Here is a 12,875-nt window from a genome sequence, read left to right on the forward strand (position 1 = left end):
AGATGAGCTCGGAAAGAGAAAAACTAGCAAAGAGAAAAGCTAGAGAAGAAAAAACATCGGAAAGAGGAAAGCTAGAGAAGAGAAAAATTGGCAAAGGAAAGAGCTAGAAAAAACAAAATCTCGGGAAGAGAAGGGCTAGAGAAGAGAAAATCTAAGGAATAAAAAATGCTGTTTACACAGTGAACGAAGCACTTTGCAATTTATATTTAGAACGATTTCGCCTTGAAAGAAGCGCAGAAATGATCCAATTATTTTAAAAACGTTCGGTAAAACTAACAAAAAAGAGGAAAATCTGTCGCTCGCTTGGGAATAGTAATTGTTTCAATTCTTATCCACATCCTTTTCAATGCAAACAAATTGGAGAGTGAGTTGATACCATCCATTTTAAAGCAATCTCCTAACAACTCACTCAATTTTTTGCAGCAAAACTCGAGTGAAAAAATCCAATTAAATAACGAGACTTACCTGAAATTCTCTGACGTATTTATGGAGCGTTTTATGCGACTTATCGACGGTTTCTTTGATGGCCCAATAATTAACATCCTTCCATCTCACGATCTTGACGTAATCTTTGAGCTTCTTCTCGATGGGTGCCCTCAAATCCTTGATTTTGTTGTTCACAATTTGCGCGAATTGCAGGAAGTAATTGTAAACATTCCACAAAATGCTGACAAATCTGTCCGATTTGTCCGTGCGCTTTCGATGTACAGCATGGCAGTGGAACGCATGTAATAGATTCAATCTGGTCTGGAATTCGGCCAAATTTGACTTCGTGACATAATTCTGAAGTGCCTCGATTAGCTCAATCTCGGTGTATTTTTCCTCGAATTGCTCCATTATGTTGTACAAGTACAGCCACCATTTGTATGTAGGGCCGTTCATTCGCGTAAATGTACTGTTCAATAAATCCTTCCAAACGTTTAATTCCATTTTTCGCCACGCGATTACTTGGTGTGTGATGGTTTGGGCGTTTTCGCTCAGACTGACGCCAGAATGGGCCACTTCTTCCCATTCGTTGCATTTGCTTAACAGAATTTCGAAAGCTGTCAAAAAGCGCAGTAACGGACTGGCTAGGTCGAAACTGTAGACGCGCTCAATAATAGTCATAATCTGGAATTTATGATTGGAATGTTTGTATAAGGGATTTCGGAAATTTATTCATACCGATTTTAGGGTTGGGTGGTCGGGCCATTCGGACAGAAGGGACCTGGTCCGAATGCGGAGCTCCTCCAAAATGTGGAAGGAAGATTTCACTTCTTCGATATTTGAGTCTTTGTAAAAGTCGAAACGTTTTGACTGGGAGATTTTTACGGGAGATGGAGGTTCGACTAAAATGTTGAAATGTTTGAAATTAATGATTAGATGACTAAAGAATGAGAATAAATTTAACAGACAAGTTAATATCATGTGTTTAGATATCTTTGTGTTGAGTGTATTTGGAACTACTATGTCAAATGTAAATGTATGTTTCTCTAATTTAGGAACGAGGGTAAAAAGTGATATCTTCACTAGTTAGAACTGTTCTATCTATTTAAAATAAGACAATTTGGTCTGAATCAAACCCGAAATGAAAACAAACTCGTGACGAATTATTCTGACAACTTATAGAGTCTAATTGTAGTTAAAAGTTGACAAGAAAAAATGAGATGCAAGTATTTTTTCAGACTGCGTTCCACACAATCACCGAAGATAATTTTTTCACTTAATCTTCTGTCCATGTAAAGGTTTTTCTTTTTTGATTCTTTTTCAATTAGAACTTTTTGTTTCTTTCATTCATGTTGGGATCACTTAAAAAATGTTTTTAATAAAATACTCGTAAATTATTATAACTATAATTTAAAATAATATGCAGATTAGGTATATTCGGAAAATTTAGCCGTGTATTTTCTCTAGATATCCTCTATGACCTAAATGAAATGAGTGAAGGGTGTTTAAATTTTAATGTTAATGATATTGCTATCAGTGATTTTTTCATTTCATAATCTCAAATAAACTAAAACTGGAACAGCAAAGTTATTTATAGCTTTCACAAAATATATTTTTTAAAGTCAACTGTATTTAAACTAATTGCTTATATCTCACTCAACTGTTAACAAGTTCCCCTTTAATATCAGTTGGTGATATTTATCTGATTATTTAAAAGCTAAATACCTATTTCTACAAATCCCCATTATTAAAACTCTAATTTTTTCCGTGATTTTCATTAAAAAAATTATTTTCTTTATTAATGGCTAGAATGTAGTATTTGTCTACTATAGAAAAAACTCTTATTTAATTTTGTTTTTTAATTAAAAGCATAACCAGAAAAAATCTAAATATAAGAAAGAGGATTTAGAGCTAAATAAAACCACAAAGAAGACTCTGAAAAAAGCACCTTTAATTTGAATTGTGCCATTTTTAAATTTTTGTTTTTTATTAAAAATAAATTTAATATTGTTTTTCAAAATGTCATTATAAAATTATTTATATTATTTATATTTATATAAATAGCATAGGCATTTCTATTATGTTTTTTTGCCTATTCTATTTTCATTTTTTTAATAACTTATTTCTGCTGATCTTTACACCAAAAAAATCCTTTAAGACAACTTTTTTGATTTCTCTTTAATTATACAAGCTGTCCCCCGAAAAAGAGTAAATATTTTAACCAAGTTTAATCATAAAAAGTAAATTGACGAGTGTTTTTTCAATTTTTGCTTAAACTTTGTAGAATTGTTTGATTTTAAAAACTACCTCAAAAATTTAGATTATGTTATTCATTTTAAATAGTCATTTCACAGTGCAAATTGTAAGGTTGTAAAACACGAATCTTAAATTGTAGCAAAAATTACTTTGGCTTTAGGATCACTATTCAAAATTTTTTTTGTTTCGTGTACATTTTTTACATAAAATGTATAGCTTTTGAGTAAAATAATCGAATGTGAAAAAAAATGTTTTTAGAAAAAAAATGGGGATCAATTTATTTTATTCTTCGACACTGACAAATGTTACGGGTTTTGTCAGTGTAAGAAAGTTTTGACAACTGTATGGCATTTCTGAATACGAAATATCAGATTATTTTTACAGATTTAAAGCAATTTTAAGCCTTGTTGAGTCCAATTCGAAGAATAAAATGTTGTATTGAACTCGTTCTCGCGTAAACCTCGTGGATTATCATCCTCTTTTTCACTCGTGGTTTAATATTCCACTCGTGAAATAAAGCGTCCGGTTTACACTCAAACTCGTTAAACAATAACTATTTAATGCTTAATCCTGAAAATAATAATTGCACTTATTCGCAACAAAACATCCATTGTTATATTTTAAACAGTTTTATTATAAATTAATTAAGATTCAAAAAATTACACATTGATTTAGGTTTATATTTCGATGAATTTTTAGTACTTCAATTTTTTGATTTTAAATAACTGATTTCAAAAGTTAGAGATTTCAGAAAAAACGTGAGTTTGCAATAAGATTATTAAAATGACATGCAAGTACTATTTTAAACAGAAAAATTATTTATTTTATCAATTCCAGGAACTTTTTAATAATTGTGTGATTTATTTATGATTTTAATTAAAATATTATTTGTAATTTTCAAACAAGCCATCTCATTTTTGTTGAAGTGTTTTGTTCGTTGAGAATTGAATTGTGTATTTTTTTCAAAGATTACTTTATCTGCAAGTTTTTAACCGCCCGAAGTGAAGAGATAAGTTTTGTGTGCCTACGTATATTTTAGACTTTTGAAAGTGTTGAATTATTCTTTAAATGAGTATTATAAATAACTATAAAGAACTGTCTTCTTAGTTTCAATTTGACCAACAACTTGGCTTATGTGATAAGCAGATAGTGTTTATATCGCTAAAATATTAAATTATTTAATGATCTGACCTGACCTGGCCTAACGAACTCTTTTCTAATTGAATATTTTTTTATTTAGTCTAATTTCCCATTCGGGTATTTTATGTTATTGATGCTAATACGTTTGAAATAATTCTTATAAAATTCTTTCGAATTATTGAGTAGTTTTAAGAAATTCAATATATTTACTTGACTTGGGAAGTGCTACAGAAGAGAATTCAAGAATATTAAAGTCTACAATAATTATTACATTGTTAAAAAACAAAAAGTCAGCACTAGAAAGTTGGGCAACGTGAAGTAGTACAGCAAAAGCAAGATAAATTTAAAAAATAAACAACACAAAATTTATAAGAAGATTGACCATAAAGCTCTGGCTGGAAAGAACTACAGCATCATTTTATCAATTGGCAAAAAAAACACTGCTTGTTTTTAAACTCGCTTGAAGCAAAATTCTGCTAATTCGAAAAATATTAAACAAATCAGATATAAAAATGTCCTAAACAAAAACTGAATTATTCAAATTTCGATAAATCTTAAAATTAGCACGAACGTTTTGATCACATAAAAACTGTTCTGAAAAAGTTAAATAAACTAATAGAGACTGAAGTTTGAGTATAAAATAGAGCAGGATCCATAATATGAAGATTAATAATATCTTATAAATTGTATAACTCATTTGATAATAAACTTGTTTGAACTTGTGGTAGAAGGTAGTAAGTTAAAAATGTCAGTATATGATTGCTTTACCAGTTTTTGTTTATTAAATTTTCAAATACTCTAGCTTTTAAGGTTCTGAAAGTTAAATTACGGCAAAAATATATCTGCTTGCTCTAGTCTAGGAAAAAACTCACCTAAATAATTTGTATCTCCGTAATTCTGCACGAAACAGAGCAAGACGCTCATACTTTCCACTAAATCCTTATCCAGCCGGTAGTCCAACGCCGGTAAAACCTTCCCACAAATTTGTTTAAACAATTTGTGTTTTTCAATCAACGGATTCAGGAAATCCACAACTACAGTTTTATCCTTCTCCGGATTCAACCACTCAGTTTTGGTAAAATTCTGCACAAGCGAGACATGCAAATCAACAACGAATTTAACATCCTCGTGCGAAATAACATCGGGTTGTGATTTTTTCTCGACCGATTCGATTTCGTCAACTTTTCGCATTATATCAGCGAAATCTTGGTCGTGGTAATTTGGGAATAATTCTTTGAGTTCGTCTTCGATTTGTTCGGCTTCGGGCTTATCGTCACATTTCGTCCTAGATTTATCGGTCGGGTCAACGAATAACAACAAAGAAATGAAAATTACCTGGTTTTGTACAAAGCGCTGGCTTCTGCCTCTGCAAGCTCGCGATTTTTCTCCTGCTCGTTCCACGCGCTCACGAAGGCTTTAAGGAAATTTTCGAAATGTGAGAAATTTAATATTCCCGTCGAGTTTACGTCCAGGATACAATTATTAAATGTTTCTTGGATGCCGCACTTCAGCAGTCTGAAACGGAGACGGAAACTGAAGGCTAAAGACACGCAAATACTTTTTGTTGAAATAAATTAATCTTGTACATGTGCTGGAAAACATTCCGAATAGGACTTGCTTTAAAATAAGGCTTAAAATGTCACTAGTCAAAGAATAAAGTATATTTGATAAGATCATTTCCTTTGAGAATATTGGACTGTCGTAATTCATTCTCGTTTAATGTTGTTTAGTTCAGTAGTGAAAATACGAAATATGTAAACTTAGAATCTCATAAATAAAAACTAAGAACACAAGCGTTAGTAAAATATTAATAAAACTCTGAAGGTCTGAAGTTTATTATCAGCTTCCCTCAGTGTCAAAAATTAGTTTCTTTACGAGCTGAATCTCTTGAAATTAGTTTTGGGTGGTTTTTGTTTTAAATTATTGAGAACATAGAAATCATCACATAACTAGAACAAACAAAGAAGTTATTTTGTTTCAATATTTATCGATATTTTTTGGTATTTTTTATTCATGTATGTTAATGTTACGACGTCATATTTTTTAAAATTTGGTTTTGATGAAATCTCCCAAAATTTTCAATCCGTTAGTATCTCAAAAAAGAGATAAACCATTTAGATTTGGCTAAAGAAATATAATTCACGACTAGTTTACCGATTTTTATTTTATTCACAATCTTGGAAAATATTTATTAAATTTAAAACAAAATAAATCGCACGAAATTGTTTAAAGTAACATAATTTTCGTTTTGAAGAAAACTCTTAAATATGTTATTAATAAAATGATTGAAAAAACACAAGCTTAAAAGGTGCAGGGTTGTCGTTACCTAGACACCTAGACACCCGAGAACTTTAGGCATTTTAGTATGAGTGGTATTCAATTGTTGGAGCATTTTAATTTAAAACAAGTTGCTATGCGAAGCGTGTTTTAAAATAGTGAAAACATTAATTTACAACATGTTGCTATGGGAAGCGTGTTTTAAAAGAGTGAGAACGCGTTGCTATCGGAAACGTGTTTTAAAATAGTGTTTATAATCTAGGATTCAGATATTTTACAAAAGGCTTAAAATGTTACCAACAAAAAAAATGCCATTCAGAATTGGCTGAAATACTAACTTAATTCAGAGTTAATTTTGTGTTTCGTCAATATTTATCATTTCTGAAGTGACATAAAACCTAACAACTTATGATGTTTCGCCAAAATCTCTTGAAATAAAAAAGTTTCTGTATCAAAAAAGATATCCATCAAAATCGTATCTGAAATAACCTAACTCAGACTTAGTGTATTGATTTTTTATTTAGTTTCGACAAAATCTTTTAAAATAATTAAGTCTCGGGCTGAAAGACTGCATAAAATTGCCTAAATTAATGTAGTAAATCAGCCTGATCAAAAAAAGCTCTTGCAAATGAAAAAATTTGTCTCAACAAAAAGAGATAAATCATTCAACATTGGGTGAAATAACGTAATGCACGACAAAACTATTAATTATTTTTGATTCTATAAAATCGCTCAAAATTTAGGACTCAAAACAAACCAGAAATCTCTCGAAATAGTCTGAAGTAATAATGTAATTTAGTTTAATTCCGAAGAAGTCCCTTTAAAAAATTAATTTCTGCCTCAAAAAAGATAATTGATAAAAGAAACGTAATAAAGGGCAAAATTGTCAAAATCTCGCAAAATATTTAAATTTAAAGCTGAAAAATATATAAAATGCACAAATCAGCTTGTTTCGAAGAAAAATCTAAAAATAAGTAAGTTTCTGTCTCACGAAAGAGATCAGTAGGTCAAGAAATTAACCAGCTAGTGATTTTTTTTTGTTTAAACAAAATCTAGCAATCTAGTTTAGTGTTTTTTACATTGTTTTGATACAATCTCGCAAAATAATTGAGTTTGTGGTTTCAAAAAAATAATATAATAATATATGTAGTTCGAACTTACTTAAGTGATATTTTTAATCTAACTGGACAAAACCTCGTACAATAATTGCGTTCAGAGCTCAAAAACAATATAAACTTTTTTTGTTGGAACATTTTACACTTCTCATACAACGTGTTTTAAAACAGTAAAAACACATTGCTATGGGAAACGTGTTTTAAAATAGTGCTTATAATCTAGGATTCAGATATTAAAAAAAGGCTAAAAATGTTACCAACAAAAAATAACTAAATTAAATAATGTACCACTTGTAGACTAAAGGTCTAGACTAAAGACTCGTATCTATGGAATAAGCAGCAACATTAATAATACTTACTAGCTGTTTCAAAACAAAAAAAATGTGAACGTCGCATTTTATTATTTTTTAAATATGATTAATAAAATTATAAAAGAGTTATTAATGATTAGATCTTTCATTGAAAGTATAAATTACATTATCTACTATTTTTCTGTTCGTGAATAAATTATAACAGCAAATTTTAAGAGAAAATGCGTCGTGGCGTTTTAATAAATTTGAAACAGCTAATATAAGAGAAATATAATTATTATATTTAAAATTAATTAAATAAAATTAGGATTCAAAAACAATACAAGTTGCTTGAAATTGTTTGAAGTAATATAACTCAACATGTTTCCAATAAATCTCCCAAATTAAATAATAAATTTTTGCTTTAAAAAGGTAAATTGCTCAGAATTGGTTGAAGTAACGTAATTCACGACTAGTTCAATTATTATTTTACTTTGTTTCGATAAAGTTCCGTAAAATAATTGAATTTAAGGCTTTAATATAATATAAATTGTCAAAGCAACGTAATTAAGCTTGTTCCAAATAAATATAATTCTGTTTTGAACAAGAGACAAATCACTCAGAATCGATTTCAACGTATTCACGACATATAATAAAGTAATTCAGCTTGTTTTGAAAAAATGTATGAAATAAGTAACATTTTGTCTCAAAAAACAGACGATGAAATACTCGACATTAACAAAAATAACGATCTTAATTCCGGATAATTTGATGATTTTTTCTTTGATTCGTGCAAAATAATTAAATTTGTGCCTCAAAAACAATCGAAACCCTATGTAATTCATCTTATGTCAAAGAAATCTTGTAAAAACAATCGAAACTATGTAATTCATCTTATGTCAAAGAAATCTTTTAAAGCACGAAATAAACAGATTAAAATAAGAATTGTTTTGCCTCGCGGGCCACCAATCAAACAAAAAATGAAAGAAATAGTGTTGTTGTAAACTTTGAAAGATAACCTTGCGTTCGCAACTTTGTAAATGTATTCACAATTGAGCAACTTACCTCAACCGCTCCTTCTTCACATTTGCGTTTTCCTCACTCCCGAGCGCATAATCGATGAACTTATGAACTTGCGGCTTGGAGTAGCTCTCAATTAGCGATTCATAGCGAATATGTTGGCGGTCAAGACTCGGAATCGCAACCAAAGCTCCGAGTTCGTCTTGCATGTCAAACCCGAACTTTGCACATTCGTGTCTCAAGACGAGCTTTCGTACCAGAGCCAAATTCGATTTGAGACCGTACAAAAACTCGCTCAAGTTACTCAAAAGAGGCTCGATAACGTCGGGATAAGAGGGCGCATATTTCGACCACTCGTTGATCAGATTAGAATAACTTGAAAGTGAGGACTCGTACTGTTTTAAAATTCGCTCCGAGTCCGGGGTCCACTCGCCTCTGATTAAATCCCTGACCACCGAATCCACATTCTGGATAATCCCGTCGACGTATCGACAGGATAAAATCGTGGAAAAGGCGTGATTTACCACCTGAAAAAATTCAATGATTGGAAGTAATGCATCACACTGTCATAAGTCATTTTCCGATAACGTGTAATGTAACAAATTATTGTTTTTTACTTTGAAAAAAAACTATAACTTTATGTATTTGTATTTCAGAAAGTATCGTATCTGAATGAGAAAGCATAATTTGTAATTGTAAGCAAAAACTTTCTTAAATATACTTGATACTTTCTGTAAGCACGGTTTTTAAGCAACTTTTTTAATAAATAAAAAAGTTTTAAATAAATGAAGTTCAAGTTGACTTGACTGTAATACGATTTAATGGTAAATTATCATTTTCTTTAGACATAATAAGTGTTTGCAACACAAAAAATTAATACAAGTAAAAAAATAAAAGACCAAAAAAAACGCAACTGTGTTGGAAAGAAGACGAAAAGTTAAAATGAAAATAAAATAATTACAAATTACAAAAGTAATTTTAGACCACGTAACGAAGATAAACTGTGAGTAGCTATTGAAAACTGTTAGGGAAGTAAAAAAATATTGATTTCAAAATTACTGTACCAATTTTTGTAAATAACACTTAGTACCAAACTTTATATATTACGGTGACAATTTAACACTTTTCGAAAAACACTTAAAAAATCAAAATTACAAAATTTAGAAAAAATGTGATACTTGATTTTTGTAGTGTATTAGCTGTTTCAAAACTATGTGAACGCCAAAGTCGCATTTTCTCTCAAAATTAGTTAGTATCAAATATTTATACACTATGCACTATGTAGTTTATAGTTATGACAGATCCAATCATTAATAGCTATTTCACGTTTTCATCAACCCTATTTACAAAAATAATTTAGTAAAATGAAACGGTGGCGTTGGCATCGTTTTGAAACAGCTAATACGCAACTTTTTTGAGAAAACCTCAAAAATGGTTAATAAAGGTAACTTTTATGACACTGTCATGTGATAATAAAAGCGAAAATCTATCATAATTTGTTCAAAAGAAATAAGAAACCATAATAATTTAACATAATTTAAATTTTAAGTAATAATAACTAATTTTTGGAAAATGGTTGGCAAAATAAAATACATATAAATGAATAAGGATACTGTTAAAAAAACGATGTATGTTCTATACTCTTTAGTATTTTATTTAATTGCAAAATGTATTAATTTGTAATGATTTAATGCAATTCAACTAAAAGTTAAGCTAACAACAACATCCTATTCACTTGTGGGTGTAGTGCAAATTTCAGCTTTAAAGATTCCTTATCTGACTTTATTTCTCACCCGCAACTAATAATTTTTAAGATATCGGTCAAAGTTAAAGTTATATATTTTTGGTAATTATTAATAAAAAAGCATATATGACTTCTGTTATACATTATACGTGTAACATCATCTCCTGTGGGAATTTAAATATCTACATGTTTAACTAAATGCAAGAATAAAAATGGTGAATGCGCCGGAATCCAAATACATTTTTTTAACTTTTTTCTGGTGTTTTTCTTTAAATTTAACTTAAAGTTTAAATTTAATTTAAACTTTAGGTTCATTTCGTTTTTTTTTATTAAAGTTAAATAGTTCAGAGAATTTTAATTCTACAGTTTTTCATATGGATTCATATCATTCGAAAATTTTGAATTTGGTTTCATTTACGAGCGATGGTTCTCAAAGATAAAAGTTTAGAAAAATGGTTATAATGTAGTTTTACAAAAACCAAACATTTTTGAAAATAGGTTATTTTTGGCAAACGGATAATAAAATCAATTTAAATGTACATTTTTCTCACGGCAAATTACCTAAAGATTCCGAAACTGTCCTTATTTTTCATCTACAGTTAACAGGTTTTGAGGTATTGGTCAAAGTGTGTTTTTTAAGAAAAAGCTTAGTTTGAGTAAAAGACAAATGCTTTTAATTGTTTTTATAGAAGTTCGGATAATCCATGTTCTAGCTTTTCGTATCATCAAATCCAAAATTATTCAAGGATGCTGAATCTGTTCTCATTTTTTGTCTATGGGCTTTATTTATAAAGATAACTTCCAAACTTTAAGGAACTGGCTAAAATGCTGTTTGTCAAAAACCAAACATCTCCAAAAATATTTTTTTTTTTTGGAAAAGTGAAGAACCAGAATAAACAGCCTTATTAGTTTTCATCGACAGCTAACAGTTTTGCGAAATTAGCCAAAATTTAGTCCCTCAACAAGATATCAAGATGAATTAGAATACGAAATGAGAATACTTTTAAATCTATTAAGATAAAAAGTGTGTTAAGCTATAAAACTCGTGTTATTTTTCAAGACTTTTTCCAATACTAACATTTTGTAAGGGATTACCGAAGTTTAGAAAAATATACAGAACACAAAATTATATTAACAGTTTTAACCCAAATAATGATAAGTAAGGCATCAGTTTACGGAAATTCAAGAGTTGATTATAGCATTCGATTCTAAAATTCTACTTCTAATGCTTCCAATGCAACACCACACTTTATGAAGCTATCAAATACGTTGTCAATACCAAGGTATTTTTTTATAGAAAGTAAGTTTAAATGAACCGAAAATCAGTATAAAATGTTAGTGTTGAGAAAATTATTGTCATTAAAGTTAGGCTGTTCAGACAAATGATCCTTCATTATAGGCTAAATTCTTATTCTTATCTGATTCTTAATCTGATTTCATACTTTGTCTACGAACGATAGTTCATGTATGTCATGGAGTGGGAATTGTTTAGCAAAAAATTAAGGGTAAATAGAGAATGGCAAGACAAATCGATTAAGCAAAATTTATGTAAATAAAAAATGCATGATTTTCCCAACTTCTGAAATTAAAGTCCCAAATTTTGAGAACCGCTGAACTGGAATTATAAAAATCTGGGTAAATTTTAGTATTATTAACAAAACGACAGAAGTAAATTAACTTCTTGGTTCACTACGTTATTGTTCTATTCCAATTTGTGTTTTGTTATTATTAAATTTCACAAAAAAAATTATTCTTTTGGCCATAACTCGAGATTCAAACCTCCCTTACAAATGAACATGTTAGCGACAACTTTGAAAAATTCTCAAAACGCCTATGCGCCAGTTCTATTTTGTTTAATGAAAAAATTAACTGTTAATAAACTACCACAAGCCGTACAGTGGCTCTCAACAGGTGGGTTAATAAAAATCTCTGAAGAAAATACGCATTTTATGGAAAAATGATATACGGGTTTTTAATTTGTCTGATCATGACAAATTCACATACGAAATATTGCTAAGCCATTCCCTAACACCCTGTATATGATCAGTCAAAGTACTTTGTTAAAAAACAAACCCTTCTAAAAATATAATTCCTTTGGCAAAATATAGAATGAAAATACTGAAATGACTTGTGTCTTGTGGAAAATGGTCAAGAAATTTCAAAATTGTTCTGGTTTTTCATGGTCAGTTCACCATCAAAATATCGACCAAGGTTTGATTCTAGAAGATAAATGTTAATTGGAGTAAGAGATAAGTGCTTTTAATTGTTTTTATTGAAGGTAAACAGTCTACACAAGTGGTACTCCATTCTTCATATACAAAATTAATCAAGAATTCTGAAATTTTTTTTTTCAGTTTTGATCGTTTTTACAATATCAATCTTTGAGAAACTATAGTTAAATTGTACGAGTAGTTTACCAAAAACACTTTTGTAAATATTATATTATTATATAAATATATATTATATTTATATAAATATAATATTACTATATTATATACTATAAATAATATTATTCTTCGACACTGTCAAAATTTACGGTTTTTCTCCTGTGTAAGGAAGTTTTGACAACTGTTTGACATTTCTCAGTACGAAACGTCAGATTATTTT

General features: G+C 29.4%; 1 protein-coding gene across 2 annotated transcripts in view; it reads right to left on the reverse strand.

The window, feature by feature from the left end:
• Positions 1 to 12,875, reverse strand: part of LOC661291 (uncharacterized protein) — a 144,780-nt gene that overhangs the window by 12,396 nt on the left and 119,509 nt on the right. For both annotated transcript variants that reach the window (XM_064357046.1, XM_967462.5), the window contains 5 exons: positions 8,570 to 9,051; positions 5,158 to 5,337; positions 4,695 to 5,107; positions 1,165 to 1,328; positions 466 to 1,110 (listed from right to left, as the gene is read on the reverse strand). In XM_064357046.1, the coding sequence (XP_064213116.1) occupies positions 466 to 1,110; positions 1,165 to 1,328; positions 4,695 to 5,107; positions 5,158 to 5,337; positions 8,570 to 9,051 (1,884 nt within the window). The remainder of the gene's footprint in view (positions 1 to 465; positions 1,111 to 1,164; positions 1,329 to 4,694; positions 5,108 to 5,157; positions 5,338 to 8,569; positions 9,052 to 12,875) is intronic.

The sequence above is a fragment of the Tribolium castaneum genome, chromosome 5, assembly GCF_031307605.1.
Source record: "Tribolium castaneum strain GA2 chromosome 5, icTriCast1.1, whole genome shotgun sequence".
Lineage (NCBI taxonomy): Eukaryota > Metazoa > Arthropoda > Insecta > Coleoptera > Tenebrionidae > Tribolium > Tribolium castaneum.